Genomic DNA, 20568 nt, shown 5'->3' on the forward strand with positions numbered 1-20568 from the left:
GAGCATCCCCGCCATTCGTTGGCGTGGACATTTTTTTCAGTGAACCCAGTAAGATCCGCCCAAAACATCTGGGTCTTATACTTATACTTTGTTTGCTTGTTTGTTATACCTGCTCAGTGGCCTTGTGGTTAGAGTGTCCACCCTGAGATGGGTAGGTCGTGAGTTCAAACCATAGACTATAAAAATGGGATCCATTACCTCCCTGCTTGGCACTCAGCATCAAGGGTTGGAATTGGGGGGTTAAATCACCAATACGATTCTCGAGCGCAGCCATCGCTGCTGCTCACTGCTCCCCTCACCTCCCAGGGGATGGGAACAAGGGGATGGGTCAAATGCAGAGGGTAATTTCACCACACCTAGTGTGTGTACTCAGTGGTACTTTAACTTAAACTTTTCCAAACATGGGAATGAATAAAGTGAGCGTGAAGGGCAGTGCTGAGAAGAAGTGGATGATATTTATTGAATTAAAGAAGGAAGTTATCAAAAACATTGACCTGGCAAACCAATACTGAGGCAGAATGAGCCAAGGACGTTAAAATAACTTCCTAAATGGTGGACATTTATCCATGAGAATATTGAAAAGTTGTTGATGGTGTGCTTTAGCACAGAAGCAGCTGGAAGGAGATACTATATGAGTTCACTCTCCAAGGTAAATTCTGTACATTATTATTAGGGATGTCCGATAATGGCTTTTGGCCGATATCCGATATTCCAATATTGTCCAACTCTTTAATTACCGATACCGATATCAACCGATACCGATATCAGCCGATATATGCAGTCGTGGAATTAACACATTATTATGCCTAATTTGGACAACCATGTATGGTGAAGATAAGGTACTTTTAAAAAAAAATTATAAAATAAGATAACTAAATTAAAAACATTTTCTTGAATAAAAAAGAAAGTAAAACAATATAAAAACAGTTACATAGAAACTAGTAATTAATGAAAATGAGTAAAATTAACTGTTAAAGGTTAGTACTATTAGTGGACCAGCAGCACGCACAATCATGTGTGCTTACAGACTGTATTGATATATATTGATATATAATGTAGGAACCAGAATATTGATAACAGAAAGAAATGGGGGGAGGGAGGTTTTTTGGGTTGGTACACTAATTGTAAGTGTATCTTGTGTTTTTTATGTTGATTTAATTTTTTTAAAAAAACAAACAAAAAAAAAAAAAAAACGATACCGATAATAAAAAAACCGATATCGATAATTTCCGATATTACATTTTAACGCATTTATCGGCCAGGCCGATATTATCGGACATCCCTAATTATTATTATTGTACATTACTTCATAAATCGACTGTAGTTTTTTTTAGTTTTTTGTTTTTTTTACAATATTTCTTATCTAAAAGTTAGCTATTCCTTTTTACGTGTTATTAGGTGCTGTTTCAATGGGAGATGTTGATCTAAAATACAAATGTTTTGAGTTAAGAGTTATGTCACAGAACCAATTAAACTGCTAAGTTGAGGTACTACTGCATGTTTTTGCATTTTAGTGGTTTTTGCTCACTTTTTCGTCTTCTCCCACAGCGCCCATTCAAAGTACTCACATCATGGCGAGTGACACCAATCAACAAGGACATCATTGTGATGGCAATAATCGTTTTTTTTTTTCTCTGGCTACTCATGGTGTACAGCAGGCCTGGGCAATTATTTTGACTCGGGGGCCAAATTTAGTGAAAATAATGTGTCTGGGGGCCGGTATATCTATTTTTAGGAACACTAATACAAAACCTCACAATAATGTTTGATTGAATGCTAAAAACGTCATGACAGACCGCCTTAAAAAAAAGTAATGGAATTTTACATTTTCCTATGAAGGATGGAACACTGAATATTGACAAAATATGAACGTCACACCCCCTTTCGATCGACATATTTTACAATCAAGTGAAACGCAACAAAAATGCAACAAACAGTGAAATATGAACGCGAAGGGTACAAAATAAACCAACCTACAATCTGATGTATCACTAAGCTTTAGAACTTTGTTGTGAAAATCTCCCGCGTCTGTGGAAACGCTTCCCGCCCACACTGCTTGGTGCCTCGTCTGAGCTGCCGTGACGTAGATTACCTTAGTAACTAGTTAGATGACCATAGTAACTAATTAGATGACCATAGTAACTAATTAGATGACCATAGTAACTAATTAGATTACCATAGTAACTAGTATATCATCCAAAAGTGCAGATTCCAACCATTGAAATATTTAGTATTAGGGGTGTGGGAAAAAAATCGATTTGAATTCAAATCGCGATTCTCACGTTGTGCGATTCAGAATCGATTCTCATTTTTTTTAAATCTTTTTTTTTTTTTTTATTAATTAAAAAAAAAAAAGAAGTTTTTATTTTTTATTGATCAATCTAACAAAACAATACACAGCAATACCATAACAGTGCAATCCAATTCCAAAACCAAACCCGACCCAGCAACACTCAATAAACAGAGCAATTGAGACGAGACACAAACACGACACATAACAAACCAAAAGTAGTGAAACAAAAATGAATATTATCAACAACAGTATCAATATTATTTACAATTTCAACATAGCAGTGATTAAAAATCCCTCATTGAAATTATCATTAGACATTTATAAAAAAAAAGTGGCTTACACTTGCATCGCATCTCATAAGCTTGACAAGACACTGTCCAATATTTTCACAAAGATAAAATAAGTCATATTTTTGGTTCATTTAATAGTTAAAACACATTTACATTATTGCAATCAGTTGATAAAACATTGTCCTTTACAATTATAAAAGCTTTTTACAAAAATCTACTACTCTGCTTGCTGACTGGAGTAGATCCTGCTGAAATCCTATGTATTGAATGAATAGATAATCGTTTTGAATCGGGGAAAAATCGTTTTTGAATCGTGAATCATGTTGAATTGAAAAAAAAATCGATTTTGAATCGAATCGTGACACCAGGAATCGATATTGAATCGAATCGTGGGACTCCCAAAGATTCACAACCCTAATTACCATAGTAACTAGTATATCATCCAAAAGCGCAGATTCCAAGCATTGAAATACTTTGTGTAGTTGAAGACTTACGGTCATTAGAAAGCATGACTGCACAATATAATGTCAGCTACACTTTCCATCTTAAACATCTAAAAAAAATTATTTGGGAATGTCCGGCGGGCCAGATTGAAAAGCTTAACGGGCCGCATGTGACTTGCCCAGATCTGGTGTACAGTAAAGTCCATCACAAAGACAAATGCTAAAATAACCTTTGCATTTATGGTATAAGGTGATTAAATTATGTTAATGAAGTGTTCTGAGGGGGGGGAAAGGTCATTTGGATCATTTTAAAAAGGTGACATTTTGGAGACTGGAAGCATCATCCTCAGCGTTTAGGTCGTGATGAGGACGAAGCTGCATCGGCAGCGGGCGAGGGAGTCGGGGCGGTCGGGTGTAGGATGTTAATAATGGTGGAATAGTGGTTAATTAGAAGACCACTTCCCCTTCGCACCTCTCCTCAGCAATCCACACCCGCCTGTCTGCCTGCGTTCTGACATCGCTGTCAGCCCGGGTCATTACCGGGGGATTTTTAATGAATTTTCTGCATGTTTTTCCTCCGTCTGCCTTCCATCTAATTAGCTGACAATAATGCATCGGGCGAAAGCGCGCGGCGGCTAAATATAAATATGCATGAGCGCTCAGCGAGACGGAGGATGACACCTCTCAGACGAGCGCGCGGCCCTCGCTCGCCTTCCCCTGTTAGCTTCACTTCAGATCAGAGAGTCGACTGGCGAGCCTTCACAAGTGCACAGACGCACTCGTGTACGCTCGCAGGAAGCCTAATTATCCCGCCGAGTGTGCGGGCGCCGACTTGTGCGCTTCAAACAGCAACGGTGAAGCGTGCTGCGGCGACGGCCACTTAAGGACGAGGCGGAGTGGCGAAGAAACGAGGCCGTGGCGGAGAGCTCGTTCGGCGGAGTCACGCTTATTGATGGTGGCGGCGCAACCTGCAGTCGCGGGACTCTTCCACTTAAGACGCGCATAAAGATAATTGGTTTAAACGTAACACTTTCCATTCCGATAAAGTCTTTCCGGAAACGGGAGAAAAACACATCAGAAGCAATGAAGTTGATTGACGGCGTTGCAAACCGACCGGCGTGGGGAAGAAGCCTTACCTGAAATGGTGTTGAGGAACATGAGGTACTCAAAGTTGGAGATCTCCCTCCTCTGCCAGCGCTGCGTCATGTTGGACGCTTTGAAAAGCTGCCGAGGACTCGCCAGCGAGATTCGCCTGAAAAAGTGCGGATGAGACGCAAATCAGGGGACGATCATGACAACCGGAGAACATAATAATGGTAAATGGGTTATACTTGTATAGCGCTTTTCTACCTTCAAGGTACTCAAAGCACTTTGACACTATTTCCACATTCACCCATTCACACACTGATGGCCCTAACCACGGCCCATCAGGAGCAAGGGTGAAGTGTCTTGCTCAAGGACACAACTGACGTGACTAAGTTGGTAGAAGCTGGGGATTGAACGAGGAACCGTCAGGCGCCACGCCGTCCCTCGTAATCAAACCCAACCAAGGGATACTTGGCAGAGACCTTGGACTATGAGTGGTTTTGTCTTCTATGGACATTCGATGGGCACAAACATCTGAAGACTATCCGTCAAAGTAGGGTTGGACACCTAATTGACCCCTCAAGCAGCAGTGTACTAGTGTTGTCCCGATACCAATATTTTGGTACCGGTACCAAAATGTATTTCGATACTTTTCTAAATAAAGGCTACCACAAAAAATTGCATTATTGGCTTTATTTTAACAAAAAATGGTCTGGGTACATTAAACACATACTTGCCAACCTTGAGACCTTCGAATTTGGTAGATGGGGGGGGGGGGGGGGGGAGGTTGAGGTTTGGTGGTAGCGGGGGTGTATATTGTAGCCCGGAAGAGTTAGGGATACAAGGGATTCTGGGTATTTGATCTGTTGTGTTTATGTTGTGTTACGGTGCGGATATGTGTTTGTCATTCTTGTTTGGTGGGGGTTCACAGTGTGGCGCACATTTGCAACAGTGTTAAAGTTGTTTATACGGCTACCCTCAGTGTGATCTGTATGGCTGTTGACCAAGTATGCCTTGCAGTCACTTTCGTGTGTATGCAGAAGCCACATACAACATGTGACTGGGCCGGCACGCTGTTTGTATGGTGAAAAAGCGGATGCGTCGACAGGCTGAAGGCAGTGCCATCTCGGCACGCCGTTAATATCGTTGTCCGGGTGAAAATCGGGAGAAATTCGGGAGAATGGTTGCCCCGGGAGATTTTCGGGAGGGGCACTGAAATTCGGGAGTCTCCCGGAAAAATCGGGAGGGTTGGCAAGTATGATTAAACATATGTTTCTTATTGCAAGTTTGTCCTTAAATAAAATAGTGAACATACAAGACAACTTGTCTTTTAGTAGTAAGTAAACAAACAAAGGCTCCTAATTAGTCTGCTGACATATGCAGTAACATATTGTGTCATTTATCGTTCTATTATTTTGTCAACATTATTAAGGACAAGTGGTAGAAAATGGATTATTAATCTACTTGTTCATTTACTGTTAATATCTGCTTACTTTCTCTTTTAACATGTTCTATCTACACTTCTGTTCAAATGTAATAATCACTTATTCTTCTGTGGTTTGATATAGGGCTGGGCGATATATCGAATATACTCGATATATCGTGGGTTTGTCTCTGTGCGATGTAGAAAATGACTCTCGAGTATACGTCCTCACACAGTTGCTTTTAGCTGAGGGCATTACACTTTCAGGCTTTTCTCACTCTTTCTTGTCTCTCCTTCTCACAGAGACATACAACAAGCGCACCTTCTTACATACGTCACATACTGTCACGTGAGCAACGTCATACGCCCTCGCCGACATGGGTAGCAACATGGGTAAAGTTAGCTGCGGTGCAAGCGGAGCGGTGCGAGTGGTAATATGAGAGAAAGAAGGTGCGAATCTGGTAACAAATTCCTAAGAAAAACAGCAGGGGGTCCATCGTCTGGCGGTGGTTTGGCTTCAAGCAGAAAGATGTTGAACAGACAACCGTAATATGTCAAGTATGAAAAAAATAGCCAACAACAGAAGGAGATAACGTCCGCAGGAACCTACCACATAGCGAAGGACATAATGCAGCTCATTTTTATTTGACAGTTATTGAAATATCTTGTGTGACATCATGCACAAAAGTGCACTTTATTTGTTTTTAACTATTGTAGTGGCGTTCTGTACAAAAAGTGCACTTTAATTTAGTGTTGTTTTGATATGTCAACTTAGTGACATCATGCACAAAAGTGCACTAATAGCTTGTTTTAAAATGTCTCTGACAATCTTGCACTTTCTGTTTTGGAAATGACATGAATGTTTGTGCCACTGCTTAATAACTGTTTAATAAATACACTTTTGCTAAATTGACTTAGTTGTGATTTCCCTCTCTGCATGAAAGTTTAAAATGAGCATATATTAATGCTGTATGAACAATAATGTTTTAATGTAGACACATACAATCATCATACTGCTGTGATTATATGCATCGAGTGTTCATTCAAGGCTAAGGCAAAATATCGAGATATATATCGTGTATCGTGACATGGCCTAAAAATATCGAGATATATATTGTATATTGTGACATGGCCTAAAAATATCAAGATATTAATAAAAGGCCATATCGCCCAGCCCTGGTTTGATACTTTACATTAGTTTTGGATGGTACCACAAATGGGACCAGTACTTTTTAGAGGCGGTATAGTACCGAATATGATTCATTAGTATCGCGGTACTATACCAATACCGGTATACCGTACAACCCTACAGTGTACAAATATTTCCTTGAAGGCCTGGGTTGATAACAAATTTAGCTTGACGACATATTGACTTAGCAATTATTGCAGAGAAACGATACTCAAATTAACCATTGATGTAATGATAATACGTAATAATAATGCAAGTATATACTTTCATTTTCATTTTTGTTCAACAAAACCCTGTTTTTTAATCTCAAAAACACAAACATTTGCCCCAAAAAACATTTTTCAAAGTGGAATAGCTTATGCCAAGTTAGACGTTATTGCAGCCTTAAATAGGACAGTAATTCATAACAACATTGATTTTGAGTTATTACTATTTTTTGAGCAATGACAGTTAAAAAAATACCACTAAAATTCTCAAAAAAGTGTTAAAAATGAGTAATAAATTATTATACTTTTTGAGTTATTTACAGCTGAAATGTTTCAACGTCGTCGTCACGTCATTGCTGGTTTACGAGCAGAGGAGCATGTTCGGCAGTGCACGATCACGGAGTACTTACAAACAGACACAGTATGTAGACAGAAAAGGGAAAATGGACGCATTTTGGCTTAAAAACTAAAGATAAAGGTGAAGTTATACCACTAAAACGGCCTCAGGAAGAGGTGTTTTAAGACATGGCTAGCTAGCTAGCAGCTTAAGACAGCAGTGTTTTAGCTACTTCTAAATCACTAATCCTCGTCTCCATGGCGACAAATAAAGTATGTTTCTTACAAGTATCGTCCCTGCAGGAATCATGCTTCACTACACACCGTAGCTCACCAGGGTCAAAATGTAAACAAACGCCATTGGTGGATCTACACCTGACATCCACTGTAATGAAACCAAGTACAATAGCGTATATAGTCGATACTACTATGATTACATCGATATTTTTTGGCATCGCAACATCTTTCATTTTTTTCAAATACATATTATGTTTATAAACTCAGGAAATATGTCCCTGGACACATGAGGACTTTGAATATGACCAATGTATGATCCTGTAACGACTTGGTATCGGATTGATACCCAAATTTGTGGTATCATCCAGAACTAATATAAAGTATCAAACAACAGAAGAATACATGATTATTACATTTTAACAGAAGTGTAGATATAACATTTTAAAAGAGAAAGTAAGCAGATATTAACAGTAAATGAACAAGTAGATTAATTATTCATTTTCTACCACTTGTCCTTAATAATGTTGACAAAATAATACAATGGAAAATTATACAATTTGTTACTCCATATGTCAGCGGACTAATTAGGAGCCTTTGTTTGCTTACTTACTACTAAAAGACAAGTTGTCTTGTATGTTCACTATTTTATTTAAGGACACACTTGCAATAATAAACATATGTTTAATGTACCCTAAGATTTTTTGTTAAAATAAAGCCAATAATGAAATATTTTGTGGTGCCCTTTATATAGAAAAGTATCGAAATGCATTTTGCTACCGGTACCGGTACCAAAATATTGGTATCGGGACAACACTAATTTGATGTTAAGTATCGTATTTTTCGGAGTATAAGTCGCACCGGCCGAAAATGCATAATAAAGGAGGAAAAAAACATATATAAGTCGCACTGGAGTATAAGTCGCATTTTTGGGGGAAATTTATTTGATAAAACCGAACACCAAGAATAGACATTTGAAAGGCAATTTAAAATAAATAAAGAATAGTGAACAACAGGCTGAATAAGTGTACGTTATATGAGGCATAAATAACCAACTGAGAACGTGCCTGGTATGTTAACGTAACATATTATGGTAAGAGTCATTCAAATAACTATAACATATAGAACATGCTATACGTTTACCAAACAATTTGTCACTCCTAATCGCTAAATCCCATGAAATCTTATACGTCTAGTCTCTTACGTGAATGAGCTAAATAATATTATTTGATGTGTTAATAATTTCACACGTAAGTCGCTCCTGATTATAAGTCGCACCCCCGGCCAAACTATGAAAAAAACTGCGACTTATAGTCCGAAAAATACGGTAATTGGAGCTTTCAGTAGGTCAATAATTCATAACAACAACGATTTCGATTCAACATTTTTTGGCGCAATGACATTTTTAAAGAAAAAAACAGTCTGCATGGCAGCTTTGTGTTATTAGAGTCAACATTGCAATTTTTTCTCCTTACATTTCACCTGTTTGCTCTTTTATTCCACTTTTCATGTATTTCTAGATTGTGCCATGGGCCATTAAAGGCCTACTGAAATGAAATTTTTTTATTCAAACGGGGATAGCAGATCCATTCTATGTGTCATACTTGATCATTTCGCGATATTGCCATATTTTTGCTGAAAGGATTTAGTATAGAACGACGACGATAAAGTTCGCAACTTTTGGTCGCTGATAAAAAAAAGCCTTGCCTATACCGGAAGTAACGTGACGTCACAGGAGGTAGGATTCCTCACAATTCCCCGTTGTTTACAATGGAGCGAGAGAGATTCGGACCGAGAAAGCGACGATTACCCCATTAATTTGAGCGAGGATGAAAGATTCGTGGATGAGTAACGTTAGAGTGAAGGACTAGAGAGGCAGTGCAGGGCGTATCTTTTTTCACTCTGAGCGTAACTTAGGTACAAGGTCTCATTGGATTCCACACACTCTCCTTTTTCTATTGTGTATCACGGATTTGTATTTTAAACCACCTTGGATACTATATCCTCTTGAAAATGAGAGTCGAGAACGCAAAATGGACATTCACAGTGACTTTTATCTCCACGACAATACATCAGCGAAGATCTTTAGCTACTAAGCTAACGTGATAGCATCTGGCTCCAATGCAGATAGAAACAAAATAAATAAATCCCTGACTGGAAGGATAGACAGAAGATCAATAATACTATTAAACCATGTACATGTAAATACACGGTTAATGATTCTCAGCCTGGCAAAGCTTAACAATGCTGTTGCTAACGACGCTGAAGCTAACTTAGCAACTTAACAACCGGACCTCACAGAGCTATGATAAAAACATTAGCGCTCCACCTACGCCAGCCAGCCCTCATCAACACCCATGCTCATCTGCGTTCCAGCGATCGACGGCGCGACGACGGACTTCACCCAATCACAGATGCGTTGGCGGCTAGCATCGGCTAGCGCGTCTGCTATCCAAGTAAGTACTCCTTGTTGTGTTGCTACAGCCAGCCGCTAATACACCGATTCCACCTACAACTTTCTTCTTTGCAATCTCCATTGTTCATTAAACATATTGCAAAAGATTCTCCAACACAGATGTCCAGAATACTGTGGAATTGTTCGATGAAAACAGAGCACTTTGTATGGTGACACATTGGGTACGAATACTTCCGTTGCCGTCGTGACGTCACGCGCATACGCATCATCCAAAGACGTTTCCAACCGGAAGTTTAGCGGGAAATTTAAAATTGCACTTTATAAGTTAACCCGGCCGTATTGGCATGTGTTGCAATGTTAAGATTTCATCATTGATATATAAACTATCATACTGCGTGGTCGGTAGTAGTGGGTTTCAGTAGGCCTTTAAACTATTAGCTGCGGGCTAAAAATAGCCCCCGGGACATGTTCTGCTGTGGGACATTTATAAATAGCTATGGGCCACAAATGGTCTTCGGACCAGACTTAGGACATAATTGTCGCGTCCCACCTGTCTTGAGGTAGTCCATAGCTGGTCCCGACCCCCACTCGAGGAAGACTGTAGACGGCCTTCTTCACAGTGGCCTGGTCGGGGAAGTTGAAGAGGACTGAGGCTGTCAACAGACACGTGCAAACTTTACTTATTGAGAAAACGTACACGTCATTTGACACCTTCCTGCACGGTGCGGATGTGACATACTTCTGTTGGCCATGAAGACCTCCATGGCGCTGGTCTGCAGAAGGTGACGCCTGGAAAAGAGGGCGCGGATCTCGCTGAACATCCACTTGCCGTGGAGACCCTCGGTGTACGCCAAGACCTGGGGAAAAAAACACCAGGGTGTTTACCGTACTGGAGATAATAACAGAGGTACCACACATGACTTGAAGCTCTTAAAAAAATTGGAGCTTCGAGCTAAAATGTTCCAGTGAAATAAAAACATTGAACAAACTTGAACTTTCTGTGTCTTTTGCTTTTTCCTTTCAGGTTATGTGACACCTTGTTGTAGAAAAAACGACCCCAATGGTGTGCAAAGTGTTCCAGTGACTTATCTTGGTAGGGTCCTACATCCTGGACTTTTGATTTTTATATTATTGTATGTCTTACCATTTATGTGTACCTTATTTTTCGGACCATAGGGCGCATCGGATTATAAGGCGCACTGCCGATGAGCGGGTCAGGTAGAAAGAGTCTGTTCCAAGGTCAAGCTGGCACCATTCTAACGCGTGAATATTTCAGGCAATGTTTTTAGTCACATTTGTGTCTTTCTTAACTGTCATCCCCTTTATTTTTGATCCAGTAAAAACTCATCTTTAGGGTCCGTGTATTCTGTAATTCTCAAATGCAAATCTTAAAAACTAATTTTGGGCCATTTTTTCTATTTTTATTTCTGAAACAAAAGTTGGACAACTACCGTAATTTCCGGACTATAAGCCGCACCTGACTATAAGCCGCACCAGCTAAATTTAGGGGAAAATACAGATTGCTCCATATATAAGCCGCACCCGACTATAAGCCGCAGGGTTTTGATGTGTAATTACCGTAGTATATAGGGGTTCCTGCTACCACGGAGGGGATTGTCGGGACAGAGATGACTGTTTGGGAACGCAAAGCGTCCCATTTATTAACAATAAATCTTTCAATCATTCAATCAAACATTCACATCTTTGACATGGCGAACAGCATTCGTGCAGAGTACAAATAATACAACGGTGCGAATTAATACAAAGTGCTCGCCTGTACGTTATCAAAATAACCAGCCTACCGGTATATGAAAAGTCAGTCTTTAATCATTGTGTCATCGTCTTCCTCCTGCGTACTAAAACCACCGAAATCCTCTTCGTCGGTGTCGGAGAAGAACAGGCCGTAAATAAGCCGCACCGTTGTATAAGCCGCAGGGACCAGAACGAGGGGAAAAATTAGCGGCTTATAGTCCGGAAATTACGGTATTTAATGACACTTGGTTTTAAAACGACACATTTTTAAAACGACAATAGGACTCCCGCTGAACAAAGGTGGTCCGTGTGCTTTCCGTTCATTCTATTTCCAATTCCGAAACGCAAATCAAAAAATAAAATTAGGGCCGTTTTTTTCGATTTGTATTTTAAATGGAAGATTTTAAAACAAACACAAAAGGGGTTGATTTTCGTAAAAATATTGCCACAAAATTGGATTTTGTGCTGTTTTGCTTTTATGGATTAGAATTTTTCCAGATAAACACAAAAAAATGTGCAAAAATGCGTGGTTATCTGTGTGATGAAGAATTGAACCGGAAGCAGTATTTTAGCCTTTCCTTTGCGTTTAGCATGTTTTTAGCATAACGGTAACATCTTTGTTCAGCAGGAGTCCTAAAAAACAAGTTTCGGACCATTTTTTCTTTTTTCATTTCTGAAACAAAAGTTGGACAACTATTTAATGATACATTTTTATATATAGGACTCAATAGGACTCCTGCTGAACAAGGATCTTAGCGTTATGCTAAAAACATGCTAAATGCGAAGGAAAATCTAAATTACTGCTTCCGGTTCAATTTGTCATCACACAGATAACCACGCATTTTAGCACATTTTTTTGCGTTTATCTGGAAAAATTCAAATCCATAAAAGCAAACCAATTTAGGGCCGTTTTTCGAATTTTACTATTTATGGCAGATTTGAAAACAAACAACAAAGGGTCGATTTTCATTAAATATTGCCATGAAATTTGATTTGGTGCTGTTTTCCTTTTATGGATTTTTATTTTTCGAGATAAACACAAAAATCGAATTCATGTTTATCTAAAATGCGAAAATGCGTGTTTATCTGTGTGATGAAAAATTGAACCGGAAGCAGTAATTTAGATTTTCCTTCGCATTTAGCATGTTTTTAGCATAACGCTAACACCTTTTGGTCCGTGTACCTTCCGTTCATTCTAGTTCCAATTCTGAAACGCAAATCAAAAAATAAAATTAGGGCCGTTTTTCGATTTTTACTTTATATGGCAGATTTGAAAACACCCACAAAAGGGGTTGATTTTCATAAAAATATTGCCACAAAATTTGATTTTGTGCTGTTTTGCTTTTATGGATTTGAATTTTTCCAGTGTGTGTGAATGTGAGTGTGAATGTTGTCTGTCTATCTTGTGTTGGCCCTGTGATGAGGTGGCGACTTGTCCAGGCTGTACCCCGCCTTCCGCCCGATTGTAGCTGGGATAGGCTCCAGCGCCCCCCGCCACCCCGAAGGGAATAAGCGTTAGTAAATGGATGGATGGATGGATGGAATTTTTCCAGATAAACGGAAACAAATTTGCAAAAATACGTGGTTATCCGTGTGATGACAACTTGAACCGGAAGCAGTATTTTAGCCTTCTCTTTGCGTTTAGCATGTTTTTAGCACAACGCTAACATCCTTGTTCAGCAGGAGTCCTATTGAGTCCTATATATAAAAAAGTGTCATTAAATAGTTGTCCAACTTTTGTTTTTTTAGAAATGAAAATAGAAAAAATGGTCCGAAACGTTTTTTTTTAGGATTCCTGCTGAACAAAGTTGTTAGCGTTATGCTAAAAACATGCTAAACACAAAAGAAAGGCTAAAATACTGCTTCCGGTTCAATTAGTCATCACACAGATAACCATGGCAATATTTTAATGAAAATCAACCCGTTTTTGTTTGTTTTAAAATCTGCTATATATAGTAAAAATATAAAAACCTTGTTTGCTTTTATGGATTACAATTTTTCCAGATAAACGCAAAGAAATTTGCAAAAATTTGTGGTTATCTGTATGATGACAAATTGAACCGGAAGCAGTATTTTAGCATTTCCTTGGCGTTTAGCATGTTTTTAGCATAACGCTAACATCCTTGTTCAGCAGGAGTCCTATTGAGTCCTACCGTATTTTTCGGAGTATAAGTCGCACCGGAGTATAAGTCGCACCTGCCGAAAATGCATAATAAAGAAGGAAAAAAACATATATAAGTCGCACTGGAGCCTGGCCAAACTATGAAAAATACTGCGACTTATAGTCCGGAAAATACGATATATATAAAAAAGTGTCATTAAATAGTTGTCCAACTTTTGTTTTTTTAGAAATTAAAATAGAAAAAATGGTCCGAAACTTGTTTTTTAGGACTCCTGCTGAACAAAGGTGTTAGCGTTATGCTAAAAACATGCTACACGCAAAGGAAAGGCTAAAATACTGCTTCCGGTTCAATTAGTCATCACACAGATAACCATGGCAATATTTTAATGAGAATCAACCCTTTTTTGTTTGTTTTCAAATCTGCTATATATAGTAAAAATCTAAAAACTTTGTTTGCTTTTATGGATTACAATTTTTCCAGATAAACGCAAAAAAATTTGCTAAAATGCGTGGTTATCTATGTGGTGACAAATTGAACCAGAAGCAGTATTTTAGCCTTTCCTTTACGTTTAGCATGTTTTTAGCACAACGCTAACATCCTTGTTCAGCAGGAGTCCTATTGAGTCCTATATATAAAAATGTGTCATTAAATAGTTCTCCAACTTTTGTTTTTTTAAGAAATGAAAATAGAAAAAATGGTCCGAAACTTGTTTTTTTAGGACTCCTGCTGAACAAAGGTGTTAGCATTATGCTAAAAACATGTTAAACGCAAAGAAAAGGCTAAAATACTGCTTCCGGTTCAATTAGTCATCACACAGATAACCATGGCAATATTTTAATGAGAATCAACCCTTTTTTGTTTGTTTTAAATCTGCCATATATAGTAAAAATCTAAGAACTTTGTTTGCTTTTATGGATTTGAATTTTTCCAGATAAACGCAAAGAAAGTTGTAAAAATTCGTGGTTATCTGTGTGATGAAAACTTGAACCGGAAGCAGCATTTTAGCCTTTCATTTGCGTTTAGCATGTTTTTAGCATAATGCTAACATCCTTGTTCAGCAGGAGTCCTATTGAGTCCTATATATAAAAACGTGTCATTAATTAGTTCTCCAACTTTTGTTCCAGAAATGAAAAAAGAAAAAATGGTCAGAATATTATTTTTTAAGACTCCTGCTGAACAAATGTGTTACCGTTGTGCTAAAAACATGCTAAACGCAAAGGAAAGGCTAAAATACTGCTTCCGGTTCAATTCGTCATCACACAGATAACCACACATTTTTGCAATTTTTTATTTATTTTTGTGTTTACCTGGAAAAATAAAAATCCTTAAAAGGAAAACAGCACAAAATCCAATTTCATGGCAATATTTTAATGAAAATCAACCCCTTTTTGTTTGTTTTAAAATCTGCCATATATAATAAAAATCGAAAAACGGCCCTAATTGTATTTTTTGATTTGCGTTTCAGAAATGGAAATAGAATGAACGGAAGGCACACGGACCACCTTTGTTCAGCGGGAGTCCTATTGTCGTTTAAAAAAATGTGTCGTTTAAAAAAAAAAAGTGTCATTAAATAGTTGTCCAACTTTTGTTTCAGAAATAAAAATAGAAAAAATGGCCCAAAATTCGTTTTTTGATTTGCATTTGAGAATTCGAAATCGAACACACCTTAAAGATTTGCGGCATTAGTTTTTACTGGATCAAAAATAAAGGGGATGACAGTTAAAAATGACACACATTCGTGAAATATTCACGCGTTAGGATGGTGCCAGTTTGACCTTGGAACAGACTATTTCTACCTGCATGATTTCCTATCGGGAGGAAGAGCCTCCTTAGTGTTACCAGCGCACGGCCGAGCGCTCAGCAATGTGCGAGGTGACAGAAGAAGAATCGATAAAGAAGTAATAGGTGGCAGACAAAGCACACGAAAGTACCACAATGGTCCTGACAGGCGAGATTGGTCCCCTCACGCGCTCGCTCCTCTCGGAACAATCTTGTCCCGGAAGGCCGACCTCATCAGCTCTCGGGGGTCACGGTCGCACACAGGTGAGAATAACTCGCTGGTCAAAGTGCGTGTACCGTAACGCGGCAGCGAAACGTTAAGCGAGGTCAGCTGCGGCGCTCATTTAAAATAGAGAGGCGGCAGGAAGTGTGCGGCGGGAGCACTCCAGCCTCCGCTTTAATTTCTCCACGGAATATCCCGGGCCCGACCTCCAAAATCTCTGGAGCTCAATTAAAATTGGATTAGATGGAGATAGTGGATGTGCATCCCCTGATGCTCTCCTCCAGGGTAATGCACCCCCGACTTGACACCCCCCCCACCCCCCATCTCCGACTCAAACAGTTGTCATAGAGACAGCACGGCCCAGAGGAGGCTGCAGGGGGGGGTTTATTGGTAAGAGAGGACGGCAGGTGAGCGCCGTCCCCCCCCCCCCCCCCTAGCCTCGTCTATGTGGCCAGATGTTGTATGAGTAGAGGGCATTCTGCTGAAATGCATCATGGGAAGCATCAACAGCTTGGCAGGTGACATGTGGAATACACCTGAGCTGATTTATTTCAAAACATGGGAAATAATGTCAAGTGAATTAGTCTGTTCCAGTGTCAAGCTGTGGCCGTGCTAATAAACTGCACTGGCCGTGTTTGCTGTAACATTCTTGCATTCATAACTGTCATGTATAGTGTAGCGAGAAGCTGATCGCTAACTGCTGGATTTTTTATTTTTTTATTTTTTATTTTTTAAACACAGGATGCCCCACCTATTTATCCGTGCTTAGGACAGAACTGGAAATCTCTGTTGTGTATCATCACTTATAATAATAATAATAATGGATTAGATTTTATATCGCGCTTTTCTATTATTAGATACTCAAAGCGCTCACAGAGAAGTGGGAACCCATCATTCATTCACACCTGGTGGTGGTAAGCTACATTTGTAGCCACAGCTAGACTGACAGAAGCGAGGCTGCCAGTTTGCGCCTACGGCCCCTCCGACCACCACCTGTCATTCATTCATCATTCATTCACCAGTGTGAGCGGCACCGGGGGCAAGGGTGAAGTGTCCTGCCCAAGGACACAACGGAAGCTATTTGGATGGCAAGAGGCGGGGAGCGAACCTGCAACCCTCAGGTTTCTGGCACGGCCGCTCTACCCACTACGCCATACCAGTACCAAAAGTATCAATAAGTATCAAAATACATTTTGGTACCGGTACCAAAATATTTATGTTAAAATAAAGCCAACATTGACATTTGTTTGGGGTCCCCTTTATTTTGAAAAGTATCAAAATACATTTTGGTACCGGTACCAAAATAATTATGTTAAAATAAATCCAACAATGACATGTTTGTGTGGTCCCCTTTATTTTGAAAAGTATCAATAAGAATCAAAAAGTATCAAAATACATTTTGGTACCGGTACCAAAATATTTATGTTAAAACAAAGCCAACATTGACATTTGTTTGTGGTCCCCTTTATTTTGAAAAGTATCAAAATACATTTTGGTACCGGTACCAAAATAATTATGTTAAAATAAATCCAACAATGACATGTTTGTGTGGTCCCCTTCATTTTGAAAAGTATCAATAAGAATCAAAAAGTATCAAAATACATTTTGGTACCGGTACCAAAATATTTATGTTAAAATAAAGTCAACAATGACATTTTTTTGTGGTCCCCTTTATTTTGAAAAGTATCAAAATACATTTTGGTACCGGTACCAAAACAATTATGTTCAAATAAATCCAACAATGACATGTTTGTGTGGTCCCCTTTATTTTGAAAAGTATCAATAAGTATCATAATACATTTTGGTACCGGTACCAAAATATTTATGTTAAAAAAAAGCCAACAATTACATTTTTTTGTGGTCCGCTTTATTTTAAAAAGTATCAATAAGTATCAAAAAGTATCAAAATGAAAAGTATCAAAAAGTCTCAAATTACATTTTGGTACCGTTACCAAAATATTTCTGTTAAAATAAAGCCAACAATGAAATTTTTTGTGGTCCCCTTTATTTTGAAAATATCAATAAATATCAAAATACAATTTGGTACCGGTACCAAAATATTTAAGTTAAAATAAAGCCAAAAATGAAATTTTTTTGTGGTCCCCTTTATTTTGAAAAGTATCAATAAATATTAAAATACATTTTGGTACCGGTACCAAAATATTTCTGTTAAAATAAAGCCAAGAATGAAATTTTTTTGTGGTCCCTTTATTTTGAAAAGTATCAAAATACATTTTGGTACCGGTACCAAAATAATTATGTTAAATTAAAGCCAACAATGACAATTGTTGTGGTCGCCTTTATTTTGAAAAGTATCAATTAGTATCAAAAAAATATCAAAATAAAAAGTATCAAAAAGTTTTAAAATACATTTTGGTACCGGTACCAAAATATTTCTGTTAAAATAAAGCCAACAATGACATTTTTTTGTGGTCCCCTTTATTTTGAAAAGTACCAATATGTATCAAAATACATTTTGGTACCGGTACCAAAATATTTAAGTTAAAATAAAGCCAACAATGACATTTTTTTGTGGTCCCCTTTATTTTGAAAAGTATCAATAAGTATAAAAAAGTATCAAAATAAAAAGTATCAAAGAGTCTCAAAATACATTTTGGTACCGGTACCAAAATAATTATGTTAAATTAAAGCCAACAATGACAATTGATGTGGTCGCCTTTATTTTGAAAAGTATCAATTAGTATCAAAAAAATATCAAAATAAAAAGTATCAAAAAGTTTTAAAATACATTTTGGTACCGGTACCAAAATATTTCTGTTAAAATAAAGCCAACAATGACATTTTTTTGTGGTCCCCTTTATTTTGAAAAGTATCAATAAGTATCAAAATACATTTTGGTACCAGTACCAAAATATTTATGTTAAAATAAAGCCAACATTGACATTTTTTGTGGTCCCCTTTATTTTGAAAAGTATCAATATGTATCAAAAAGTATCAACATACATTTTGGTACCGGTACCAAAATATTTCTGTTAAAATAAAGCCAACAATTACATTTTTTTGTGGTCCCCTTTATTTTGAAAAGTATCAAAATACATTTTGGTGCCGGTACCAAAATAATTATGTTAAAATAAAGCCAACAATGACAATTGTTGTGGTCCCCTTTATTTTGAAAAGTATCAACAAGTATCAAAATACATTTTGGTACCGGTACCAAAATATTTATGTTAAAATAAAGCCAACAACCACTATTTTTGTGGTCCCCTTTATTTTGAAAAGTATCAATAAGTATCAAAAAGTATCAAAATACATTTTGGTACCTTTACCAAAATATTGGTATCGGGACAACCCTACGATCAATTAAGAACACTAATTACACATGCCTAGCTTGTATGCTATTATGCGCTCAGCTGTTGTGTAGCTGTTAAGTTTCTCGGAGCCATGTTTACATTTTGTAAAATAATAGAAGAAGTTCTGTGCTTATTGGGGAGCATTTGGGCTTTGCACAAGTAAACACAAGTAGACTGCTTGTATCACAAAGATGTTAGCTGATATCATCCGATACTTACTTTTTTGCTGATATCAAACAAATATCGGCGACGGACCTTATATTTGACTTTTAACGTGTTTTTTTGTCCAGACAATTGCGGGCTGGTATCCATGGCGTGTGACTTCTGCTGCGTCTGATCGCATGAAAATGTACATTGTCATTTCTTGTGCATCACACAAGTTTGCAGTTTGGCCTCCTTTAGGGACATCTTTAAAGGCCTACTGAAATTATTATTTTTTATTTAAACGGGGATAGCAGATCCATTTTATGTGTCATACTTGATCATTTCGCGATATTGCCATATTTTTGCTGAAAGGATTTAGTAGAGAACATCGACGATAAAGTTTTGGTCGCTGATAAAAAAGCCTTGCCTGTACCGGAAGTAGCGTGACGTCGCAGGTTGAAGGGCTCCTCACATTTCCCCATTGTTTACACCAACAGCCAGAGTGATTCGGACCGAGAAAGCGACGATTACCCCATTAATTTGAGCGAGGATGAAAGATTTGTGGATGAGGAACGTCAGAGTGAAGGACTAGAGTGCAGTGCAGGACGTATTTTTTTCCGCTCTGACCGTAACTTAGGTGCAAGGGTTCATTGGATTCCACACTTTCTCCTTTTTCTATTGTGGATCACGGATTTGTATTTTAAACCACCTCGGATACTATATCCTCTTGAAAATGAGAGTCGAGAACGCAAATGGACATTCACAGTGACTTTTATCTCCACGACAATACATCGGCGAAGCACTTTAGCTACGGAGCTAACGTGATAGCATCGGGCTTAACTGCAGATAGAATCAAAAGAAATAAAGCCCTGACTGGAAGGATAGACAGAAAATCAACGATACTATTGAACCATGGACATGTAACTACACGGTTAATGCTCTCCAGCCTGGCGAAGCGTAACAATGCTGTTGCTAACGACGCCATTGAAGCTAACTTAGCTACGGGACCTCACAGAGCTATGCTAAAAACCTTAGCTATCCACCTACGCCAGCCAGCCCTCATCTGCTCATCAACACCCGTGCTCACCTGCATTCCAGCGATCGACGGAGCGACGAAGGACTTCACCCGATCATCCATGCGGTCGGCGGCTCGCGTCGGATAGCGCGTCTGCTATCCAAGTCAAAGTCCTCCTGGTTGTGTTGCTGCAGCCAGCCGCTAATACACCGATCCCACCTACAGCTTTCTTCTTTGCAGTCTTCATTGTTCATTAAACAAATTGCAAAAAATTCACCTACACAGATGTCCAGAATACTGTGGAA

General features: G+C 38.4%; 1 protein-coding gene across 1 annotated transcript in view; it reads right to left on the reverse strand.

Moving 5' to 3' along the window:
• The window catches only part of LOC133659127 (neurobeachin-like), a 601703-nt gene that overhangs the window by 138995 nt on the left and 442140 nt on the right, over positions 1–20568 (reverse strand). Inside the window, exons 22-24 of the mRNA XM_062061862.1 lie at positions 10656–10773; positions 10467–10569; positions 4163–4278 (exon numbers count right to left, since the gene is read on the reverse strand). Of these exons, the coding sequence (XP_061917846.1) occupies positions 4163–4278; positions 10467–10569; positions 10656–10773 (337 nt within the window). The remainder of the gene's footprint in view (positions 1–4162; positions 4279–10466; positions 10570–10655; positions 10774–20568) is intronic.

The sequence above is a fragment of the Entelurus aequoreus genome, linkage group LG10 (genome assembly GCF_033978785.1).
Source record: "Entelurus aequoreus isolate RoL-2023_Sb linkage group LG10, RoL_Eaeq_v1.1, whole genome shotgun sequence".
Lineage (NCBI taxonomy): Eukaryota > Metazoa > Chordata > Actinopteri > Syngnathiformes > Syngnathidae > Entelurus > Entelurus aequoreus.